The sequence below is a fragment of the Exophiala aquamarina genome, assembly GCF_000709125.1.
Source record: "Exophiala aquamarina CBS 119918 chromosome Unknown aczIA-supercont1.7, whole genome shotgun sequence".
NCBI classification, from domain to species: Eukaryota; Fungi; Ascomycota; class Eurotiomycetes; order Chaetothyriales; family Herpotrichiellaceae; genus Exophiala; species Exophiala aquamarina.
The window spans coordinates 1,644,574-1,667,646 of record NW_013550581.1 but is presented as its reverse complement, the minus strand read 5'-3'; the positions used below and the strand labels follow the sequence as shown (position 1 = coordinate 1,667,646).

The following is a 23,073-nucleotide window of genomic DNA, read 5'->3' as shown; positions in this document are numbered from 1 at the left end:
AAGCTATAAGAAAGGGCCGCTCAAATGGTTTCACGCCAGGTCACGCATCGCGTACATTTTCCATTCATTGTAGAACCTATTTTAGACAGAGTCAAATATATCAGGGAACGGTTGAAATTCCAGGTATACAAGATCGTCGTCGCTGATAAACGAATCTGGTATCATATTTTCGCCTTGCGGGTACCCTTCACACCACTGACAACATCGTCGGAGAGCAAGAAATCGGGATACGTGAAATCACGTCCTGCCGAGGCTCCATTCGTGTGCCATGCTCCTCCATCGACTAGAAAATTGGTCAACATCAAGAGCAGGCAGCACATTTAGAATTTAAAAACTTACCAACAATAGTTTCTCCGTTGACGTAATTTCCAGCATCCGAGAAGAGATACACCACAACGTCTGCCATGTCCTTGACCGTTCCAAGTCGCCCACTGGGGACTGTCTTGACGACCCTACTGTCACTTCCATTCTTGATCAATCGATCTGTGCCCTCTGTACCAGTCACCCCTCCTGGCGCAATTACGTTCGACGTGATGCCTCGGGGCCCAAGCTCAATTGCCACTTGGACCGCCAACTTGTCCACCCCTGCCTTTGCGACAATGGCATGTGTCTGTAATGGCGTTCCGGTATAGCCGAGTGTCGCACTAACGAAGATAATCCTTCCGCCTGTGCCAGATTCAGAGCTGCGCTTTCCATCGCCCTTATTCTTCTGAGCGGACGTGATAAGATGTGGTAGAGTGGCTTTGAGCGTGTTCCAAGAGCCAAAGAGGTCGATGTCGATTACCGTTTTGAATGCATTCTGCGATAGCTGCGTAAGCGGTGCGAGGAAATTTCCAGCAGCTCCAGCTCTAGGTCAGGTATGTAAGCCCATCAGTGATACAAACCCAGAAAACATGAACGCACATCACAAAGTCAATCTGTCCTAGCTCCTTGACGCATGTCGCGACTGCCTTCTCGAGACTCTCTAGGCTTCTGACATCGACAGCGCCGAGTCCGAGAACCTTTGCCCCTTTACGAGCAGTCGCAATATCTTTAGCTACCCTCTCTGTATTTTCAACGTTCCTTCCGACGATACAAGCATTTGCTCCCAGGATCACGAGTGCGCGTGTTTGAACGCTGACAAGGCTTCCTCCTCCGCCAGTGCAAAAGGCGACCTTCCCGTCTGTTCCCGGTACTTGGAGTCAGTGCCAATTCTCGATAACCGCATTCTAGTAGAAATTATGGTTTCTTGCTGGAGTCATAGCAACCAGGGCCATTGGTGTTCTTACCAAAAATACCGTCTCGCCAGACATTACTCAATACCTCCTCACGCTGTATGGACATTTTTCCAGTCCTTTGGATAAGGAATAGCGACAAAAATGGTTGCCTTGTTAGAGAGTTGATTGAAACATAGGATGCCGATGGTCTTATTGCTGTGAAGTCAACGATCTTGTCCAGTCGGTTAAGAGTGGGCCAACGAGTCGAAGTCGCTGTGGCGGGGCCGCCAGACCCGACCCGCCAAACCAATAGTCAATGACAAGGCTGAGGTAGCTTTCCAGTCATAACCTCGGCCCACGGCTGAAAATTCAGTAGTAGCAGAACAATGAACTCGAGTAAAGGGAATTATTGACTGATAACTATCTAGAATGAAAGTCTCGGATTTCCTTGGCCCATGCAATGTACCATCAAACACCTCGGTGATTCCCCGTGCGCCGTTCTTGTAGTAAAATCGGCTCTCTTTTGGTTCTACCCCACCGCTGCGTCGAATCTCGACCGCAGAGTCGCAGACCAAGCAATATCTAATAATCGAAATTCCTGCAACCGTGAGTGTCAGATGAGATTTCACCCATCACGAACTTCTACCTTCGATCTTCGAATCCTTTTCATCTAGTTCGCGCTTCCTCTATCGTGTCAAACTGTGTTCCTGGAAGTGGCTGGAGTCCCGGAATTGCCCGCATCCTGTTACGAATCTCGCAGACCTTCTTCCATTCTTCAGCTTTCCACTGAGGCTGGTCACTAGCCCATTCCTCTACTATGCTCTGAATCTCTGTCAGTCCTGCATTCTCTTTGCGCCTCATCTCCGCTACCAACAGCTGGCTCGCAGCATACGCGTCTCGAGCATTATAGGCGTCCACTTTGAGTGCGTAGACTTTTCGAATAATGCTTTGACAATCTCTTATGTCGTCTGATGTTATGTCCGCACCTCGGAGATTTTCCACTGTCTCAGCGTGTGATAGGAATGGTGGCTCTTCGGAGCGCGGTGGGTAATGTCGTACCAACCCCCTCCGAAACGCATGATCCTCTGTGCTGGCCTGGTGTATGTTAGGCGCGTGGTTGAAGTGTCTCCTGTTGACGGCAAGAATGATTTTTTCGACATTTCCAGACCAAATCAGGAAGATGATGACGGCGATCGTGATCATCAGATACACAAAAGTATTTAGGGGCAACCCTCCAACCTTCGACATGCTCTGCCACCTGAAGACAGTCGCATTATCAGCAAGCCCTTCGCGCCATTCTTCCTCTGGCACCCCTGAGTCCACAAAGGTCCATGAATACGAAAGCGGTGCTACCCGCCAAAGAGAAGTGCTCTCATTAACCCAGTGGACCATGTCACTAAGAGCATTGTTGTCGGTGTAGTACAGTGTCATTTTCGTTGATACTCAGAAAGACTCGTTGAAAAGGTGAGAAAGCCAATTTGTTTCCATTAACGACATGAGGACTTTGAAAGTGAGTGTGGTGCCTCCGGTAGAAGATGTCTGGTCGCCTCGACTGCCACGAACGAAAGGGGGAAGTGGAATTGAGAGGTTCCCGGCCACAAAACAGGCTAGCACCGCCAGAGAGAGATTTGGGAGATGTGCCCAAGGATTTCGAGTCGTACTGCAGGTACGCGAGGTACTTAGTATTGGTCTTGTAATGGAAAGGCGCCTCGCCTCGTAGTTGCCTAACCAAACGCCTCTGATCTAACTGACGGCCGGGCAAAGTATCGGAAAGCTTGAATGTGGGCGGAACCTGGCAATTGCGAACCAAGGCTGGAACTCGCAAGGAGCAGCCACTTTGTGTCGCACTCTCAACAACATACATAATATCCCCTCTTGACGCCCAGAACTAAACAGTGCCATAAAATATCACAGCTCATATGCCTTGACATGTTGCCCAGGCCTTCGGACTTTGAATTTAGTGTCCGATGCTGGAAAATGTTGCCCCGCTTTAGAGGCCAGCAATACTATCTACCCTTTCCAAATTAGGCGGGCTCGTATTGCTCTAGATCTTTCCAGTGTCAGCCTCCAGAGGACAATTAGATATTGCATCGCATTGTACAACTTCAGATATTGCTCAGTTCAGAAAGAACTGTAATATGTTGAATGCTGACCCTAACGAGAATTTCCCGCCTCATGGCGCAATTGTAAATTGTAGCACTGGTTACACAGAGATTCGAGATACGTCTAGATTATTCAACCTCATTCATCACCAAAATAGTCGATATCGTTATGGCGCCTGTGAACTCCGTAACATAAGCCAACGTCAATTTGTCCTCATTGTAAAATTGTCCGGAATGGATTTGAAGGCTAGTAATCTGTGACTCTGTCAAGTGCTTTATACCCTTAAGGATAGTTCATTGCAATGGATGACAGTTCCTGATCGTTGAATGTGACCCAAAACTTGACCTCCTTAACTTGGGTATTGTCAGTGATTTGAATGTGAAGCTGGAGATCTGCCTTGTAAAATCGCACGCGGCTACCAGGCATTCTCAATCGCTGAAAGGCAGAATCCGGGATTCCACCGAAATTGTAGTTTAAGCTACCGACAGTCCTCATTTCTGTAAAATAATACAATTGTCAGAATATGCAAGCGTTTAAAGAAGATTGATCATACCATTTTGCAGATATCCTGCGGGGCCACGATCGTCATCGTTCGTCAAAAGATGGGTGCAGAAACTCTTGCTATCTTGGGCTCTGAACTTGCGACAGATATCAAGGCTAGCATAGGTAGAGGTATCCGAGAGAATCAAGTCACCCTTCATCACAAGCCATGTCATCTGGTTTTCTGCTTTTTCCTGCCCATCAAATGGACCTTGGCAGATTGCGTCCCCAGAAGGCTTGAAGGCCGAGAATGGTTGCTGCTTTTTTACGCCATCACTGTGCGCAGCTGGTCGCATGTAGACAGTTTTGTCCGTTCGCCTTTGGAGACCATACATAACGGCTCCACGCGCCACTGCAGCCCAGCAGCGTTCCCTGGGTGATTTCATATTAGTACTATAAAAATCTCAGTATGTCGAACTCTCACTTGCTAGTGGGCCGTTTTGTTGGCACCCTTCGGACACTTGTAAAGCGATTGACCTCGTGGAACAGGTGGTCTGAACATCCGAAGCCACCCACCATCGCGACAAACTGTCAGGTTATTCGTTAGCACAGAACAGTGTTTCCGCTCAAAAATTTCCATCTAACCCTTGCTATCGACCCAAATCTTTGCACTTGACCCTTTTAGCCGATATCAATTCAATCGTCCCTTCGACGCAGTCATGGAATGCACGTTTAAGATCTTCTCTGCATACCTATCGATAGCGATAATTGTACAAGCGCTGGGGGGACAATTACCCTGTAAACCTTATTTGACCATTGATTATTCCACGCCCTGGATTGTCAGGACAAGCAAGAGCTTGAGGCAACCTAATTAGTCTGTTGAAATTGTCTGATCCATCCCAACGCTCTTTTGCGATCTGTATACTCTCGCGGAGTAGAGCTCCATCAACTCCAAGAGCCTGATGTCCACCAATTGCACCTTCGGGGAGTTCTTTGTGTAAGTTTTCCCGACTAGAAGGGCCGATTCTGTCCAAAATGTTCTTCTTGAGCTTCGAATCAATGAACGTCGAGTCACACTTCTTGCCTGCGGTTTAGTTAGGACCGAACCTATGCGATGGGGCTGCCAAACCGAACCTATGCCAATCCCGATCTCTTGTAGCGAGATCGCTGGGTTGATTTGAGTCACCTGAAATGCGGCGACGTCCTAAAAGAAGATTGTCTCAGTACTAGCTATAATCCACATGCTCTAACTCCGCTTACAACTGTACCACCTCCGCAATCTGCAGTAACGAAGCAATCCCCGACCTAATATATAAGCTTAGTCAGGACTCAAACCCGGACATAAATCCTACCTTCACAATTGGTTCATCTTCATCCTCTTGAATCGACTTCAGAGCGTATAAAGCTGCGGCAACAGGCTCTGAGACAACTATGATTTCATTTAGGAGTCTAAAATTACTCGGATTGAATCCAGCATTCTGGACGGCCTTCAGAGTCAGGTTTTTGGCTGAGTAGGACCATATCTGGCAGGTGTCAACAATAAGGGCCACAGTTTAGGACTCAAAGAACTCACGGTTGGACATGTCACTACCAAATCAATCGGGGATCTTGCAAACAACGCTTCGCCCGCCATTGGAAGCATGTCTCGTTCCATAACATGCTTGTGCACAAGAGATAGGTAGTCGGCGATGATCTCAACTGGCTCTTTCGCGGGATAATCTGGCAAGCCTCTATGTCTTGCAATATGACTTACATTGAGGTTTTTCATCCCGTCCAGAGCTAACACAACAAGTGATCTAATTCATCCACCCGATTCTGCTTGTCCAGTTCTAGCTGTGTCCAGACGAGTCGCAGAGCGTCTGGAGAGATCATACCCCCATTGAGAGTTGTACTTATGACTCGAACTATAGGCAATTTGGCTGGGCACTTTGACGTTGCCGCCATGTTCCCATGACGAGCAATCCGTGACCCCGTCGTCTACCTCCTCGATTCCGAGGTCGTGTTGTTGTGTTCACGCCCTGCCCAGCCATATGCCACACCTGCTTTTTGTAAGCTTTTTGTAAGCATTGATGTAAGATCAGATGATCTCTAGTGTGAATGTTGCTCAAGAAGAAGCCTGGCACTCAGGAGACGCACCAGTATACGTTGTTCCATAATCAAATGCCAAAACAATCCGACTTTCGAGCTCTGCTATGATAGGTACGGGATCTTTCTGGCCTAGTCGCCAAATTCAGTGGTCTTCACAGACAGCTCTCAAAGTAGAAAGTCAATGCTCTTAACACAGCTTTGTCGTCTGCTTGATCACTGGAAGGGAATTACTAGATGGAAACGCGCATCCGAATGTGAATGAATTTTGATGAAGTAATCTTAGCTTTTTGCGCAGATAGAAGGTAGTGGCGCAACACGCATTGCTCGGCATGGCTGAGCCCTACGTTGAGGCTCATCTTCAGCTTCTGTTGTTTGATTCCCTAAGCTCTGGCAATTTCCTGCCGCTTGGGGAAAGGATGAGCACTTCTCCGGCCGTGACGCAGCATGGTCGTCGCAGAACTTGTTCTTGTCCATCAATAAACAGAGTCTCTCGATAAGCTAGGCAGACATAGCCGGCCTTTGCACAGCGAGAACAGGCGGGGCGGCTTTGTCTTGACAAACAACCAAGTGTTAGCCATAAGACCTTGTATAATGATGCCCGTTGAGGCATAAACATAGTGACGGGCGAGATTGTGTACAGTGTACAGGCATCTACGCCCTCTGCTCTGAACTCACCGCATTTCACGCGGCGCTTCAAACACGTCATACAGCCCTTGGAACGGCCATTATTATTTCCCATACTGTGGGGAGTTAGTGACACCACATGAAAGTTTCGAAGTCTCGCTCGCGATCCTTGCTATTTCAGCTTAACGCTGCCGAGGTTGCCGCCTGAATAAGTGCACGGAGTAGGCGAGTTCAAGTTATTTGACCCCGATACAGCACAGCAACGATCTCCACCAATACGGAGAGGCTCTCACCAGATTTAGCGAAACTGCGGCCCTGAACGTGCCGTGATGGTCAAGGGGAAGCTATGATATCACCAACTTGGTACTAATATCGTCTGCCCATATCCGAATTATCAGCGGTAATGGTCGCCAAGCATGCGCCAAATCCTGTTGCAACCCGGTTCGCTTTGGGACTTGCTCAGACTAGAACATATTATACTCTTGTACGTTGTAAATCTCACCAGGGGTAACTATTGCTCAAACTGACTAGGATACAAAAGAAACACATCAAGCCATTAGTTGATAAGACATGACTATTCACGCTGCCAACACGATATCTATGCGCGGCAGGAAGGTTTCCTCTCCGACGTTAAAGTTGTACCATTGAAGTGACTGCTCTTGACAGGATTATATGTTGAGCACAAATCCTTCAGCTGAAAATCAAATATAATCCCCGAGTCTTTCAGCTTTGTGGGACCCAGAAACGTGGCGCGAGATCATCTAGACTCATCCGGATGGTTATACATGGGGCAAAACTGACTTTCATGAGATGAATGTTGCCTCTGCAAACGAACCCTCCTCTTCCTTTCTCCACCGCCAATTCTCAACTTTAGTTTAGGTCTGGGGTAAACTGGTATTCATATTGTCTAGTGCCTGCGGGTGTATCAGCGGTTCTTTTGACGAATCCAGGCACTTCAGCCTCATGATGATATCTATACGATCTTGTCTCTTCCCAGGCGCACCGATGAGACTCGTTTCGATACCTTCACTAGTAGGCGATATACTCTTCCACCAGTACCCAATCATTGTTGGCTCATGCCATCGGGCCTCTGGATCTTCTTGCTTCTCAATATGTTCAGCTACATTATCTACGCCTGTGTAGATGAGCTGTCCATCTGCAACGATAGCGCCAACGTTGACGACAGTGCTGCTGTAGCTAAGTGGGGTTGTGAATTCCATCATGACGGCACTGTATGTGGAGGATTGGAAGTTGACAAAATTCCATCTATTAGCTAAACCAAGACAAACATTGTCAGGCGCATGTAGATCTTTGTCAAGTTTTCTAGCAAACATATCTTCATGGTGTGGCTTCATGCCCTGTAGTGCAAAGATGTACATGCCTTTGCGTGCAAAATCGATAGGACATGCAGGCGTAAGGAAAGTACCGTCTACCTTACACTGGGCCAGAATGCGTGAAACATCTGACCTCCAGGTTGCTCGGGGTCGATACCGTATGTCGAAGTTCCATTTGTGCCAGCCATGAAACCAGGTGCTGCCTTGGTGAACTTGATATTCACTATACTCTTCGTACTTCTTGACGAAATGAGGGTATATGCATTTCCGTTTTCAGAGAGTTCAAAAGATACCTGATCAGCGTAGAAATTAAACCTGTCATCAGAAATGCGGTTCTCGCTGGTGGGAACAGGACGTGCCGTTTGTCCCTCCAAGGCTTTTCCGCTTGAGGCCGTCCTTCTTCGACTCAGTGTACAGAAAACCCTGTTTCGACACTGCCTACATTGCACTAGTATATTGGCTCTTCGGTTCCAATCGTGTCAGCCAGGACTTTCTGAGGCCATTTCAAGATCTTAAATGAGCAAATTGGTATTTGATGATATGTGACTTATGGTCCCGCTTGTGTTGCAAGTTCGACTACTGACGGAACTAGATTATAGTTGAGGTTTGAAGTGAGTAATGAAGTAAAATCTATCACTACTCTGCCTCGAAGCAGTTGGTGGATTGTGATCTAGGATCGTCTGTGGGTGGTCCGAGTTAACCCTTAACTTCTAGTCCTCCGTGTGGGACGGGTCAGCCGGAAATGCTAAACCCTAGCTAAGATGCACGTCGCGAAACGAGCTATTTCGGTTCAGGTGTGCAAGCGTCACTAAGAGTGATCCGGACAAAAAGAAACCTCCGTAACAATGACGTTGATGTGGCATTTTATTTACTACATTTCAGACGCATTAGAACCAGGCGGTCAATCCGTCGTTATGCATGGTCGGAATGTGGGTGTCGTTGCATCCTACGCTTTGTGGTTGGCTAAGATGATCCTACATTCGACGCAAATCATCGAAGCCATATCGTGAAGATGACCACAATAGGCATGACTTATAAGAACCAAGCTCACAATTAATTCGTTTCTTTCTACGAAATGTCGCCTTAAGCGAGCGGACGAAATGGAGCTTGCTCCACCCTCCTTCGTTATTACTGAGTTACACTCGCCAATCGTTCTTCACATGGTAGAGGCTCGAAAACTCTCTCGCGACAGCGGTCTGTCTTCGTGTTAGAGTGCCCTAGAGCTGAATGTTGGCTATCAAAGGTGCACATCATTAGAGCATAGCATGAGCAACCGTATATGATCCAGTCTTCCCCCTCTAGTGCTTCCGCACTCAGCATACCAATCTATTTATAATTAATTTCTCAAGCAGCTTGAGTAAATATCATATTCCAGCACCTATTGAATAATCGATTGACAATAATTCGGTTTAACGCCCATCTCAGCTTCATCGCAATACGTGCAACTCTCGGTCTTTGCGTTACCGTTGCCCGGCCTGCTTCTGCACTTGAAGTAGAAACTAGTAGTTGCGTACTCTCTGGGTTCGTCAACTCATCGGCTCCGAACGTCCGTCAATTTTTGGGTGTTCCATTCGCTCAACTTCCCGAAGGAGTCAGAAGGTGGCTGCCTCCGGTGAGACTACAATCAAGCGCATCTGTGAACGCAGCCAATTTCGGACCTGCGTGTCCACAGGTTTGGATCAACAATGAGACTAGTGTTGATGTGTACTCGCCTAGGGGAGGGAATGAGACTGAATACTCCCCTCTGGCAATATTTGGCGAAGATTGTTTGACTAGATATATGGGCTCTACGGAGCCACCGGAAGAAAAGACTTACCGGTAATTGTATGGTACTTTGGCGGAGGGTTCTTGCGGGGAGGAACCAATTTGCCGTATGATAATCCACAGTCATGGATCGAACGCACTCAAGAACACATTGTGGTCGCTGTCAATTTCAGATCGAACATATTCGGCTTTCCCAATGCCGATGGCCTGGACGAGCAAAACCTTGGCCTCTTGGACCAGCGCATGGGCCTGGAATGGGTTCGAGACAATATTGCCAACTTTGGCGGAGATCCGACCAAAATTATTGCATGGGGTCAAAGTGCCGGCGCGATTGCCATTGATTTCCTAACTTTGCATATCCTTCGGATCCCATCTTCAGTGGTATGATCCTGGCCTCAGGTACTGCATTTTACCCCCGGGGGCAACCAAAACTGCGGACACTGCACGTACAAACTTTACATCTGTAGCTCAAGCTCTCAACTGCAGTTCCTCGACATCTCAGCTCGATTGTTTGAGACCTCTGTACTGCTGCCCATGCATCACAGCTCCGGCAAAACGAGTCTCTTATTACTTATAGATATGAATACGTCGGGGATTTTGCCGACCTGTCACCGCCTGGCTATGGGGTGCAACTCATGCTTCTGAACTGCCATTGATATTTTGGAATTCAAGGGGGGTATCATGGGCCATCCTCGGCATGTGAAGATATTGTGAGCAACAAGATTCAAGATCTCTGGCTTGGATTTGCCAAAGATTCTAAAGCTGGTTTGAACAAAGCGGGCTGGAGTTCTTATGGAAATCGCAAGGCAATTTTGATGGGAGGTGCGAGCACGCCCATCCAGGAGATTGATATCTCCGAGCTAGACACTGTGTGCGACTCACTACCAGCTTTGGGCTAAGACATTGTACTTTTTTTTTTTTGTTGTTGTCAAGCTGTGTGCGTACAGATTTGGATATAGAGACTAAAATCCCTAACAAGAAACTTTAGGACTATACCAGCGTGTGCTATTGTTTTATAAATGCTACACTGATTTCTAATATCACTGGATGCCTACCCTCGTGTCGGCAAGATTCTTAATCGGGGAGCGGAACGGATTGTAAAAGGATTTTGGACATCATATATTCATATATTATATCGGATAGCAGTATAGGTAGTTAGAAAATTATTGCTGGCATCCGCGACCTCTGTTCAATTCTAAGTGTCGAAAGATTGGAAGTCCCTGATTGGGGAGTTACACCGCTTGGCCAATATGAGTCTGTCAGCTGAGTCCACAAGGAAATGCAGTCCTCTGGCAGGATGAACGCAGTATTATGAGAAACTACCGAGTAATATGACCATAACTAGGCTGGAGGATCGCCTCAAACAAGGAGTTTCGGAAGGCGGATCCTTTTAGATACTATATTGAGATTAATCGACATCCGGCGTGCTGAAACAAACACCCTGTGTGATGTATTGAGCTTTAGGTCCTTCACCCATCGACATCACATGCACGCCAATTGAGACAGCAATTGAGCGGTTTTGTTTTCATTCCATATCTGATCGGTGCCTTTAATTTGACTACAAGGGGATGCCCCGATTTCCGGAGCACGCGTTCGACCAAAACGCGAGGGACGAGGCTCTAGATGAACGGCGCCACCCCAGCCTTGCCTACCTCCGCATCAATGACTGACGATCGTTCCCCGCATCCCCCCTTTAAATACAAGGCTGAAGCCCATCCGATATCGGCGTCCATCAACGACATCACCCCCATAATCTCTAAGATACATAAATATATCACCATCTCGAATGTCAAATGTCCAATCTGCTTGCATTGATTTGCATTCCTTCTTCTCGTTCATTTCAATTGCCCCATTTCCGAAGCCCCTCCCCATAATCAGAAATTTCCATTTTTGCTGAGCGAGAGTGCATCTTACAGCAAGAAGTACTTAGGAACCCATGCTGGAAAGAATGGCGGCGACAACGAAAAAGGAACAAGCAGTGTATTCACACGGGCATCATAAATCGTAAGTCTCTTGAGTCATGGTCGAACCGCAATAAGCTTTCGGCTATGAAGAGACCTCATTCGTCTCTTCAGGCGTTTTCATGTTCAGTTCCCGACATTTGATGTTTGTGAGACTATTGTCGGCGGTACCAGTCTTTTGCTTTGTGATTGCCTCATCACTGTTGTCTTTTCACGCCTGTCCCTCGAATTCAAGAATCAATACCTCTAGCGACGGCGTCCTATCCTCATGTCAATCCCACAAACACTAACCCCCATCTCACCCCGACAGAGTCGTGCAAGACCACGCGCGGCGCACCGCACGAGACTCCGCCGCGTTCCTACTCCCGCACATCAAGCCCAATTCCACGATCCTGGACGTAGGCTGCGGACCTGGGACAATCACGGCGGACCTCGCCGCACTCGTGCCACAGGGCAGCGTGATCGGCTGCGACCCGGTGGAGTCGGTGCTGAGCCAGGCGACATCGTACGCGGCATCCCGAGGGTTGAGCAATGTGACGTTCGAAAAGGTCGACGCGAACGCTCTGCCCTATGCCGACGAGACGTTCGACATTGTGACGTGCCACCAAGTCCTCCAGCACGTGTCGGACCCCGTGGGCATCCTGCGCGAGATGCGGCGCGTGGTCAAGCGCGGCGGGCTCGTCGCCGCGCGGGAGGCTGACTACGCCACCTTCGCATGGTACCCTGAGCCGAAGGAGCTCGCGCGCTGGGCCGAGCTGTACCAGATGGTCGCGAAGACCAATGGCGGCGAGCCGAATGCGGGCCGGTATTGCCATGTGTGGGCGCGGCAGGCCGGTTTTGACGGGGAGGAGGTCGAGGCCACCTGGGACCATTGGCGGTATGCGGATGAGAGGGTCCGCCAGTTTTCCGAGAGTTGGGCCGGGAGGATCCTCCAGCCAGGGTTTCTGAGGACGGCGGTGGACAAAGGGTTTGCGAGCGAGGAGGAGATCAGGGGGATTTCGGAGGCGTGGAAGAAATGGGGCACGCAGGAGGATGCCTTCTTTGCCATTCCCCATGGCCAGATTCTGTGTCGGAAGTCGTGATTTTGGGAGCAATGATCCATGGGGGTAATAATGAGCAGTGGTGATCAGCTCCACGATTCGGGCGAGTTCTCTACTTTTATTCGAGGCTGGAGCTCTACTTCTTTGTGCCCCTTCTTTTTGTCACTGTCTGACACACTATCTGAAAGCTCATCCGTCACCCAGCAGCCCTCATCCTCCTCCACGAATCAGCATTGCGTTCCACTCCATCTCCATCATGTCGACACGCGTCCAGCTGTCTCGCGTTTGTTTTCCGCGGCGAGCTTGGCCGGTGATAAGGCTTTACGACACGTATCAGCAGGAGGCTGAGGAGCGTCATGTTTTGCAGGCTCGGCTTTAGCCTCGCTTTCCACCTCTATTCTCCGACGAGCAAATAGTACCGCTACGCTGCCCAGCGATGCTAAGCGCGCGCGATTGATGTTTTCCTCGCCCTGAAAACAGATTCAACAGATTATCGTGCTCTGCGAGATAGGCTTTATAAGCCAATTTGTTCGGGGAAGCTGGATTTCTCGAGGCTGTGTTCCTAATGCCCATGCTGTACTTCGCGGTCACCGTGTTTACGAGGCAAGTCTGGTAGATGGTTCATATACAGTGCTCCCAGATTCGCAATTGACGCTCAAAGCCGGGATTCGACGCTATTTTCGGGCAAGATGAACAAGCTAGCGAAAGGCCGGACGAGTATGGTAATGATAATTGCTGCGTGACTGATGAACACAAGTTTTGACGACGGGGACACACACTACATTGTAGATGCTGGGATACCGACACCAGGTCATATTTCAGTCTCGGATACATACAGTATGCAATGACAAAGGCTCCAGATCGAGAAGTGCCATTTCGACAGTGGACCAGAATGCCTGGCTGGGTCTCAGAATCATGCCCGTCCGATCTGCACTGGAGGCCAGCCTGGATCTAATCGCAAACATCTTCAAGATGCTCCATGATATCGGAAATCTCGTCGTTGTTGATGGTTATTGTCTTGAAGACGATAGATCTTCCTGTTTGCCTGAGCGAGGTCGGTCCTAGAGCTTGGTGCGGTTGCTCGATGGAAGTATTCGCATAACATTGTTCTTCTCACACCACCAAGATTGGGGCTATTGATGAAGCCTCCATGGGGCTCATCACTTTCTGTCGCTGTGGCGCCGTAGGCTTCCTACCACCTTCTCTGAGATTAAGGACACCTTTATGTCTACGAAGGGATGAACGGGCCTCAGAACATCACCTCACTTTAGAATTAGATTCACTTATGCTCCACGTAAGAGCTAAGTAAGCAACTGCCCTTTCGCTCAAGGGCAAAAGATGGGAGCTAAAAATGATTCCAAGTTGCCCATCCATTTGCACCGCCATGTTTCATGCTCTGATCGCAAGAGTGAGGGCAGAATTGAAGTTTGGGAAGGCACCATTCTGAATTGTTGGGTTGGAGTTAGATGTGGCCGCAGTAGGCTAGCTAACAATTATATTGGTCAGTTACTTAGAGGGTGTCCGTTAACCTTGGTTGGATATGATAAAGATGTATGTGAAGATGTGGCTCTCGTCAGAAAAAGGTTCAATTTCAGCACATAGATTTGCAAGTGCCATGCTATGCGAAGATACCAAACCGGGATGCTACCTGCCCAAACTCAAGTAAAATAATGTATCCCTCAATCTCAATCCGAGGCCGCCTTGCCCGACCCATTCCGAACCACAGCCGTCACTAGTATACACAGGGAGTTTTCATCCACCCACAAAATCAAGACAAAGGAGGCCGTTTCAAGAGCTGAAGTAATAAAAAGGAAAGAGTAATATTGAGTGTGGAATGTTCATTAGCCAGACTGTACCGCACTGGCCATCTTGCACGCTCGAGTGGTCGTGTGTCAACTCGGCAGTGATTATTGAGGGTCATCAATGAGAAAGAGTTGCCAAAAAGTCTTGTATGAGTAAGCGAACAAGGTATCGATTGAGAAGATTAGGTTGTAGTTGGTCGTGATGAGATTGATGAGGTGGATTTTTAGTAAAATTTCGAAAAGATCAAAGACACCATATGTGTTGTGGCCCGATGGCGGGTTTTGAGGTTGCGTAGTGATACCCTGGATGCTGAATCATCCTCGAGTACTGTCAACAAGACTTCCGGAATCTATACATCGACAGGTGAGGAAGGTGAATTATGCCATATCTGAACGCCGGGCTGCTTTGAATGTCGACTGCGCCGCTTCGCCATGCATTATAGAGAGGAGTTTATGTGTTGGTTGTCCCAGTGCGCAATATTAGTAGGTAGCGCCCATGCCCATTAGAGCCTGGTCTGATACCACCTGTGGCATACCTGTGACTGGATCAACAGGGAGTTCATCCACATAGCCAACCAAGGCTTGAGCATGCAACTTGAAGGACTCGCCCATTGTCTTGGAAATACTACGACATCATTAGTACAGATGTGTTCGCAAGGAATAATGAAACTTACCCCCAGACAACAACGCCGTCCAACATCGTGCCCCAGACACGGGCAACAGTAGAACTTAGACGAGAGCCGTTTGAATCAACGGCGTCATCGTCGAATAAGCCTCGCACCTTCATGTACATTGCAAGTTCTTCTTCCGTGGCTTCTTGGTCATCGTGTTCGATGCGATATAGCCACAAACTAAGGATGGTGATGAGATCAAGCCCGCAAAGAGGGTGCTCGATACTCCAATTTGTTGACGAGGTTTTGGTAACCCAGTTAATTCCTTGCATGGCAACGATCTCCATGCATTCGTAACACTGCTCAATGACCTTAATCATTTCTTTATTTCTCTTGACATTGTCACGTGAAAGAGTCATTGCTGCAGCAATTTCAAACGAGTTATGATACCGGAGCGCCTCCTGAACATTCTTGAGGTCCACTTCAAGGAATGCCCGGGTGTTTCGATAGACAGCCATGGAGTTGAATATCAGTGGATGACTTTTGTGAGGGGTGCTCAACGGTACAACAATTGTCTCGGGTTCGCAGAGGTCGAGTGAGCGTTCCCAGGTCTCGAGTGCGATGCGGATCTTCCATTCGAGAACAACGTCTTGCAGTGATTCGAAGCTCCTTCTCAAATTCCAAACTTCTAAGAAGAGAGCGTTGATCATGACCCGAGTGGCAAAGGCGCTGTAACGTGCAGCATCACCCTGAAAGAGACTGTCATGGGCATCTCGCACAGTAATCGTGGGTGAGGCTGCGAAGATGTCCTGCCATGTTTCCTCGTCGGAAGGCTCGATGTTCCAAAGAGACTCGGACGAAGGAAGTGGCAGTGAGTCAAACTCGTTGAAGCTGATGGCCGGGGTGTGATTGTAGGTCAGAGTCAGCATTCCAAAGAAGATGTAGACCGCGTAGTAGGTTCTTCGACAACCCTCTTCTGCCACCCACTCTTCATGGGTAGGGGGGGATCCTGATCGTGCGTCGATTCGCAGCTTTAGCTCGTACTTGTTACCAGCGACCATCTGTTGCAATTAGCTATCGGGGTTGCGCGCATGAATGAAGGATGCACCTACGTTGGCGAGTAAACTTTTAATTGAGCATGCCCATTCAAGGCCCTGGGAACCACCACTCCAACTTTCGAATAGCATGTTCAGCAAGGTGCTTTGCATCGTCCATAGCGGGCATTTGCGAGAATCAAAGTTGTCTTTGTTCTGAAGAAACTGGTTGACTAGCTTCTTGGAGCCATGGTGAAGGGCGTATGCTTGCTCCTGTTCAAAATTGTACAGGGCGCCAATGGACAAAATGGCGAGAAGCAGGGCAAGTTCGGTAGTTTCAGGTCGGAAAGTGACGGGATGAAGAAAAGGGAGATGGTGATGGAAGAGGTTGAAATATGTGGTGAGGTAGAGGTTGATGGAAGGCAGAGGAGGAAGGACGAGATCTCCACCTAACTGGTTAGCAATGAGGGCACGTTGGTCATCATTGTTCAATTGGGGAGCTTTGGGCAAGGAAAGGGGCTGAGCAGGTCCAGGAGACTTGCGATAGTTCACTGGTGATACGGGACCTGTCATGGACGGAAAGGGCGACAAGGCATTTGGAGTCGGGGTCCCAGAAACGGGGAAGGTATCTGCCAGCGAGGGGAAAGAGGGCGGCAAGGAAGCACCGAGCGAATGCTGACGTTCCATAATGGGCGGGAGCTGCGATTGGTGAGGTTGGATGGAACCCATATGGACATAAGGAGGCTGTGACAAGTTATCCTGAGAAGACATGCTCGACATGGAATGGGCTTTCGGCTCGGAAGGACCTTGAGGCATGAAGGTGTCCCAGGGCATATGTGGCAGGCTGTTGGGACCGGTGAGGTAGTCGGATGACTCGAGGAGCGAGCTGCGATCGGGCGAATAGTCGGGAATGGAACCTTCACCGTTTTGAAGATGGCCGCCGTTCACTGCTGCTGCCGCCTTGTGTTGGAAGTCTGTCATCAACATGGCGGCAGTTTCAAGGTCGAGCATACCATCGCTGCTTGCCTCTATCTGCTCCAACGTGCCGGGATCGATACTGATCGAAGGCTTAGACGCCGCCGCGGCGGACGACGATGTCTTGTTGCCAGGAGCTGCGGTGCCTGAACTTCTCTTTCTCCCTTCAGATTGCAGAGGGACGCCGCCATCCTTTGCATGGACGGTCCGGTCGTGGCGCAGGAGCAGGTCTCGACGAACAAAGGTGCTTCGGCATTTCTGGCACTTGAAGGGGCGCTCCTTGGTGTCTGGCAAGGATGAGGAGTTAGCAGGAGGAAGGATGGAAGATGAAAGCAAATGCGATGGTGTATGATGGCGGGGTCTGAGGGTCCCTTTCCCCCTTCGCTGGGGTTTTGGCTGTGTGCCCCACGTCGCAAACCTCTGGCAACTAAAAACCAAAAAAAAAAGTGACTACTTACGCGATCGCTCGTGTCGACTTCGATGTTCGCTGCGACTGAAGGCCCGATTGCAGTACTGGCATTTGTACTTCTTCTCGGGAACAGAGGCAGTCTTTTTGGGCGTGTTGTTGGTCACAGAGGTGCTGGCAGGCTCCGAGCTGGTGGCGTTGTCAGATTGAGCCATTTCGATCGCGCGAGAGCAGTGCCAGTCGCAGAAAGAAAGGGTTAGAAAAGCTCCGACCAGGCGCAAGCCGTTGGCTCAAAATTGAGTTGGTTCAGAGGGATGGACGGTGTTGTGTTCATGCCGTTGTAGAGGGGATCGAGGTGTGATGATCCAAGGCGAAGGTGAATTTCGCAGGCTGGGTCAAGGGAGGGATTGGGATTGACTGGGAAGGCCACTACAGGCAGATTCGGGATCGGGGATGGGATTCGCTGGGGTCGCTGCAGGAGATCACGTGCGAGCTGCGTGGTGCCCTGCGCCTGTCCGATTCGAGTGTCGAGTCGTGGGTAGCGTCGGCACTACCAGGTCATGAATGCTAGGTAGATAGGCGACGAAGCAGAACACACGCTGTAGCTGTTGATACTAGACGGTCGAGGGGTGTAGGTGAGTGCGATTTGAAAAAGAAACACGAAATGAGAAAAAGGAGGGGTCGAAAAAAGAGGCACAGGAGAAACGAGGGCGAAGGTGAGAGTAGTACCTAGTAGTAGTCGTAGTTGGTGAGGGCCAGGTCAGGGTGAAGGGCGAGGGAGGGAGGAGAAGGGTGCTGAAGGCCAAGGGCTAAAGCCTAAAGGCCACTGGGCCAGGTGCTTGCTGGGTGACAAGATGGGGGGGCGTGTGGGTGGTGGGCAGACTCCCTCTCTACGAGTACTAAGTGCCACTGCGACAGGCCGGCAATACTTACTTCCCTATCGAGGATTGCCTAATGCCACTGGCAGTACGGAGTACGGAGGACGGAGCACTCTACAGACTTGCTACGACCATTAGGTAGGCAGATAGCACTAGCCGTGGTGATAGTGCCGCGGTGGTGGAGGGAGGGGCAGCTGCCAGCACAATTGGGGGGAGCAGGCGCCTGGAAGCCAGGCCAGCACACTGGACACAGAGAGAGGGGGCAAGTTCCCCTCCTGGCTCCTGCCTGCTGGGCCCCGTCCTAATCCTATTTCAACCCCTGAAAAATTACGGTAAAGTTACCCAGTACCCACCCAGGCTCCCCAGGCCCAAAGAAGCCGTGACCCGCGGACAGCCGCTAACTAGCCCATGACTAGGCCAGCCTGAGTCAGCCCACCAACCCAGCAACCCTTGCATCCCGAGTCCACGAGTGCAGTACGAGTACTCCAAGCTCGACTCGAGAGGGCCGAGGGAAAACCATGGGTGAAACTTGGTATTGGTACGCAGTACAGTACATACGCGACAGCTTCGTTTGTTGTATTTCTCTGTACTGAGTGTTCGAGCGTCGAGGAGCCGAGGGCTGCTGTGCGTATCCCCTCGACCTGCGGTTGCCGTCCTCCCTCCCACTGGCGAACGCTCCAGTTGTTTAGGAAGGAGCAAGTGCTGCTGATTGTGTTGTCATTGCCGAAAATACCACTGTACTCGTACTGTACTCGCACCCCGTACTCTGGATTGCACGGTTGGCAGGAGCCCCATGCATGATCCCAGTTCCCACCATATAAAACAATCCCAATTGCTTGCCTGATCCATGAACAGTGAACGCCTGTTTACCGCTTCCAAGGTCACAATCATTATCGCCGCCGTGATGGTTTAGTTTCAATTTGTTTCGCTCGGCAAGCGTCAAGCAACATGGTACAGCGTACCTCATCCCAAGACGAAGTCAATCACGGGTTGTGGTTCCGTGTCGAAGACTCATGATGCTTTCAGCCAAATGTGACAGCTGAAAGGTTACCACCAATGCAGTTTATGCGCGTCGCTTCCCAGCCACCCATCCATCATTTGCGGTCTTTAGTCTGCCCCCGGGCCGTACCCACGCTTACGCCGTTGACTGGAATCCTCGGAAGGGGGTTTGCCTGTGTCATGCAGCGTGACGCCCAGAAATAACGATGATGCCTCCATTCACGCCACTACAAGTGGCCACGCCTATGCTCCCATTGGTGTTTCCATCACCAGTAATTCCTCTAAAAGGCACCCAGCCGTAGAATGGAAAGACGCCCCGATCCTATCAAGGTATGGCCTTCCTAAAGCCAGCAGAAGGAAAGTCGTGTCATCGAAAAAAACTTGGATAAGGGGAGATCGTCAGCACTTAGAATTTCGCCCTAGAAAGTTGGCTCCTGTTCCTGCAGGTCCCGTGCAGGTTGCAGCTCCGTGATCTCTTGGGGGAACAGCATTCGAGAGGGAAGACGTGGAGCTCGCTAAACTCTAGGTAGTCCACCTTAACGGATGGACTGGCACACCCTGGAAGGCTAAGGGAAGCTCTACTTCCCTTCCGCGTGTCCGTGGAAGCAATCCGTCTTCCGAGACTCCGTTTCCATGCTTCCAAACCGTCCACGCGGGCCTCCTAGCCGTCTCATCAGAATCACGGATTAATTTTGAACGCCATCTCAAGGAAATAATTGGTGACTAGACCACTACTACTGCCACGACTCGAGGGCCGTGGTTGTTTCGGTTACAACGCACGATAAATGCATTCGAGAAAGGGAGAATACCCAAGAGTTGGAAACCTGACTGGCTCCAATCTCCGGCGGGCCTGGCACGAAAGCCGGGAACGGAATCAGTCTCCTATGTACGGAGTACATAGTTTGCCAAAAAGGCACTCCGCTTCGCATTCCTCGCCTCGAAGGCAATGATAATGCTCTCCAAATAACTTCAAGTCTCTGGAGTGAGGAGGACTGTTCCCATAACGAGTCTCTCTCAATTATTCTCCGTAACGGACTGAGTCTATTGCCTAGATCTGCGACACATAGATGGGCCATTTCGCCCGACCCATCTGGAATAATGTTACCATGATCTAACATTTCCTCCCGTGGCGCTATGCTCAGCCAAATCGCTGTGCGACGAAGAACTAGGCAGTTGGCCGACAAGACGTGCAAAGGCAGACCACACCACACGGTTCCATTTTGTCGGTCCAGCCACCATGGCCAGGGGGAGATGTTTGCGCCAGTCCTGTCGAAACTTGAAGCGTGGCTTTGTATCGAGTGCCACAGCGGGAGCCTCCACTATCCTTCCTAGGCCGTCGGGATCCCACAAGCCGGTAACCCAACCTAGGTTGCCCCCACTGGCCATACCCACCTGTCTCCCACATCTGAGGGAAGGTTGCGCCAGAAACAAACCTCATCTAGTAATTAGGACAATTTCCGAACCATCTGTCTCATCGATCTGAGCTTGTAGTCCCTGTACGAGTAGTCTTCCCCCCTGCCCTACCCTGGCTTCGAAGGGCAGGGGAAAAGACACTTTTCGAGAAGCCAGAAGGAATGTTTGAAATTGCTTCGCTTGGTTATCAGCTGATTGCTATCACTCCTCACTCTCACCTCACCGGCGGCCTCGGAAGGAGGGGCTGAGGGGCAGATTGAGTTGCCGCATTTCTCTCTAGTATTGTCGATTCGAGCCGAGACGGTGAGATATTGTGCGCATACGGAGTACATGGAATTAGTGTTTGAGAAAAAAAGGGTAAGTCATAGTGGGCCTTGATGCATAATAACGCGCATCGCCTTTTGAACTCTGTGCAGTATCTTCTTCCAGGGACTAGGTTTTGGATTGCCACGCAGACCGTTTAACAAGCATGCCGGCTATGAAGCCTCACTTTCGGAAAAGGGGCTAGCTCTCGCCACGATACCGCCTTGTTGACCGCTCTCTGCAAGCAACGAACTTGCAGTAGCATGTAAGTGTTCAAACCCATCGCCGATCAAACCGACCCGGTCCGAACTTCGCTTAGGCGTCAAGTGGCCGTCGACGCATGTTTATGTAGAAGCGGGTAACTTGTTGACGTCCTGTCACGCTCGATCAGCTGCTGAATCACCCTCTGGGATGCGATGCTCTTGGCCACCAACCACAAATTTATCATTCAAGAGACTTCGCATGAATCTAGCTCAGATTTATCGGGTATCGGCACCTATAGCCAATGACAGCCAGAGATCTGGTGCGAGCTGCAATCCAGATCTCATTGAGCGCAACTCGCATGACTTGCATCATTAATCCCATTTATGTTGATAGATTTGCCATGCAATGCCCGAAAAGATGGAAGACATCCCGGAAACTTATTGCATCCGAGTATACAACTCCATGGATGCTGCTTCATTTTCTACAATTTGTCTCCAAGAAGTCAGGCTAGCGACAATTTCCTCTATCCAAGGTCGCATGGTGGGACTTGTCCTGGTTACAAGCATGACCTGCTGTCTACTAAGTGCATCATCTACATAGCATGACGACTACCTGCGAGTACACTTCTACTTGATTATTCAACCCATGCCCCTCTCGGACGTCGCGCCTTGATAGAGATGGGTACGTCTCCACCATAGCGTGGGAGCTTAGACACACCGCTTCCATCTTACACCGCCTCACCGTTCGAAAACCAGCAGAATCAACACCCGCAAGACCGATATGCCTTAGTCTTGATGTTGTCAACTGCCATGTCCGTGTTCGGTAACCTTGGCCAGCGTCAAGAAAACATGCCGGAATCACGCCCTCGAGGACGGCACCGCTATGAGCCACAACGCTTACATGCGGTGTTCAGTGCGTCCAAGCTTATCAATGTAATGCTCTGGGGAGTTGAAGAAAGCATATCATGCAGTCGCTAGTCGCTAACACGGAAGACGGCTGTCCGATGATGTGGAGACGCAAACGTGGAGATGGTAGCGCGGTGGATTGCTAGGACCAGTTGGTTCTCCTCGAGCGCAATGCTGCCACTATATCCGTATGTCGAAGAGCAGGAACAATTGCGGCCGTCCAGAACTCGACAACGACATCCAGCAGTGTTGCGGTTGAAAGCGCAGTCTAGTTATGGTTGGGACTACATGTCAGCTTCGCCCACATCCCGGGGCAAGGAAGAGAGCACCCGGTCGGTTTGTGAGCCTGAAGTTCGAGATGGTTATATGTATATGCAAGTCAGTGTCGGCGGGCATGAGACGCCATTGTCAAAGGTGGAAGTAATGGAAAGACAGTTTTTGTGTTCTCTTTCCTTGAAGGGAGTGTTTCTTGTGAATCCTTTAATCAAGCATGAGGTATGGGACACCAATGTCGATGGGTGAGCGCAGGCATCATCGCGGACGGCCGATATTGGATGAGACCTCATGGCGATTAACTTGTTAGTGATACAGTAGCCCTATCATCGAATGAAAGAGGATCCCAGTGCTTCATATAGTACGGCATGGTTTTCAAATTGCATGATCTATCCATGTGTTGCCATTGTCGCGATTCACCCGCGTGCCATCAAACTACATACCGACCATATCAGTGCCTTGTAGATAGAAAAGGGGGAAGCCTGATGTCGTGGCCAAACCGAAGGTCCCTGGCTGTAAACATCTTATGGCAATAGCGACTCTATTCTTCTGTCGTCGTCGTCTTCTTCGTCGTCTTCTTCGTCTCCTTCTCCCTTCTCCCTTCTCCCTTCTCCCTTCTCCCTTCTCCCTTCTCCCTTCTCCCTTCTCCCTTCTCCCTTCTCCCTTCTCCCTTCTCCCTT

General features: G+C 49.9%; 7 protein-coding genes across 7 annotated transcripts; 2 read left to right on the top strand and 5 right to left on the bottom strand.

The window, feature by feature from the left end:
- Positions 1 to 161: 161 nt before the first annotated feature.
- Positions 162 to 1,323, bottom strand: A1O9_08546 (uncharacterized protein; the record flags this gene model as incomplete). Its single annotated transcript, XM_013402931.1, has 4 exons — positions 162 to 283; positions 340 to 848; positions 904 to 1,162; positions 1,269 to 1,323. 4 exons carry the CDS (start codon positions 1,321 to 1,323, stop codon positions 162 to 164), a joined length of 945 nt encoding a protein of 314 aa, XP_013258385.1.
- A 539-nt stretch (positions 1,324 to 1,862) lies between these two features.
- On the bottom strand, positions 1,863 to 2,627 carry A1O9_08545 (uncharacterized protein; the record flags this gene model as incomplete). The annotated part of the gene is made up of 1 exon (XM_013402930.1): positions 1,863 to 2,627. One exon carries the CDS (start codon positions 2,625 to 2,627, stop codon positions 1,863 to 1,865), a length of 765 nt encoding a protein of 254 aa, XP_013258384.1.
- Positions 2,628 to 3,581: 954 nt separating this feature from the next.
- Positions 3,582 to 5,547, bottom strand: A1O9_08544 (uncharacterized protein; the record flags this gene model as incomplete). The annotated part of the gene is made up of 8 exons (XM_013402929.1): positions 3,582 to 3,796; positions 3,853 to 4,211; positions 4,264 to 4,367; positions 4,730 to 4,863; positions 4,914 to 4,983; positions 5,040 to 5,084; positions 5,132 to 5,302; positions 5,353 to 5,547. 8 exons carry the CDS (start codon positions 5,545 to 5,547, stop codon positions 3,582 to 3,584), a joined length of 1,293 nt encoding a protein of 430 aa, XP_013258383.1.
- Positions 5,548 to 7,294: 1,747 nt separating this feature from the next.
- Positions 7,295 to 8,172, bottom strand: A1O9_08543 (uncharacterized protein). Its single transcript, XM_013402928.1, has 2 exons — positions 7,824 to 8,172; positions 7,295 to 7,757 (listed from the first exon to the last, which is right to left on the bottom strand). Exons 1-2 carry the CDS (start codon positions 7,868 to 7,870, stop codon positions 7,367 to 7,369), a joined length of 438 nt encoding a protein of 145 aa, XP_013258382.1. The 5' UTR covers positions 7,871 to 8,172; the 3' UTR covers positions 7,295 to 7,366.
- Positions 8,173 to 9,227: 1,055 nt separating this feature from the next.
- On the top strand, positions 9,228 to 9,990 carry A1O9_08542 (uncharacterized protein; the record flags this gene model as incomplete). The annotated part of the gene is made up of 2 exons (XM_013402927.1): positions 9,228 to 9,591; positions 9,621 to 9,990. Coding segments are annotated over 2 exons (720 nt in total), but the record flags the coding sequence as incomplete, so codon positions are not given.
- A 1,547-nt stretch (positions 9,991 to 11,537) lies between these two features.
- On the top strand, positions 11,538 to 12,632 carry A1O9_08541 (uncharacterized protein; the record flags this gene model as incomplete). Its single annotated transcript, XM_013402926.1, has 2 exons — positions 11,538 to 11,593; positions 11,861 to 12,632. The coding sequence occupies 2 exons, from the start codon at positions 11,538 to 11,540 to the stop codon at positions 12,630 to 12,632; spliced, it is 828 nt and encodes a 275-aa protein (XP_013258380.1).
- A 2,240-nt stretch (positions 12,633 to 14,872) lies between these two features.
- A1O9_08540 (uncharacterized protein) lies at positions 14,873 to 17,633 on the bottom strand (the record flags this gene model as incomplete). The annotated part of the gene is made up of 4 exons (XM_013402925.1): positions 14,873 to 15,017; positions 15,067 to 16,064; positions 16,116 to 17,299; positions 17,471 to 17,633. The coding sequence occupies 4 exons, from the start codon at positions 17,631 to 17,633 to the stop codon at positions 14,873 to 14,875; spliced, it is 2,490 nt and encodes an 829-aa protein (XP_013258379.1).
- Between the last annotated feature and the right edge of the window lie 5,440 nt (positions 17,634 to 23,073).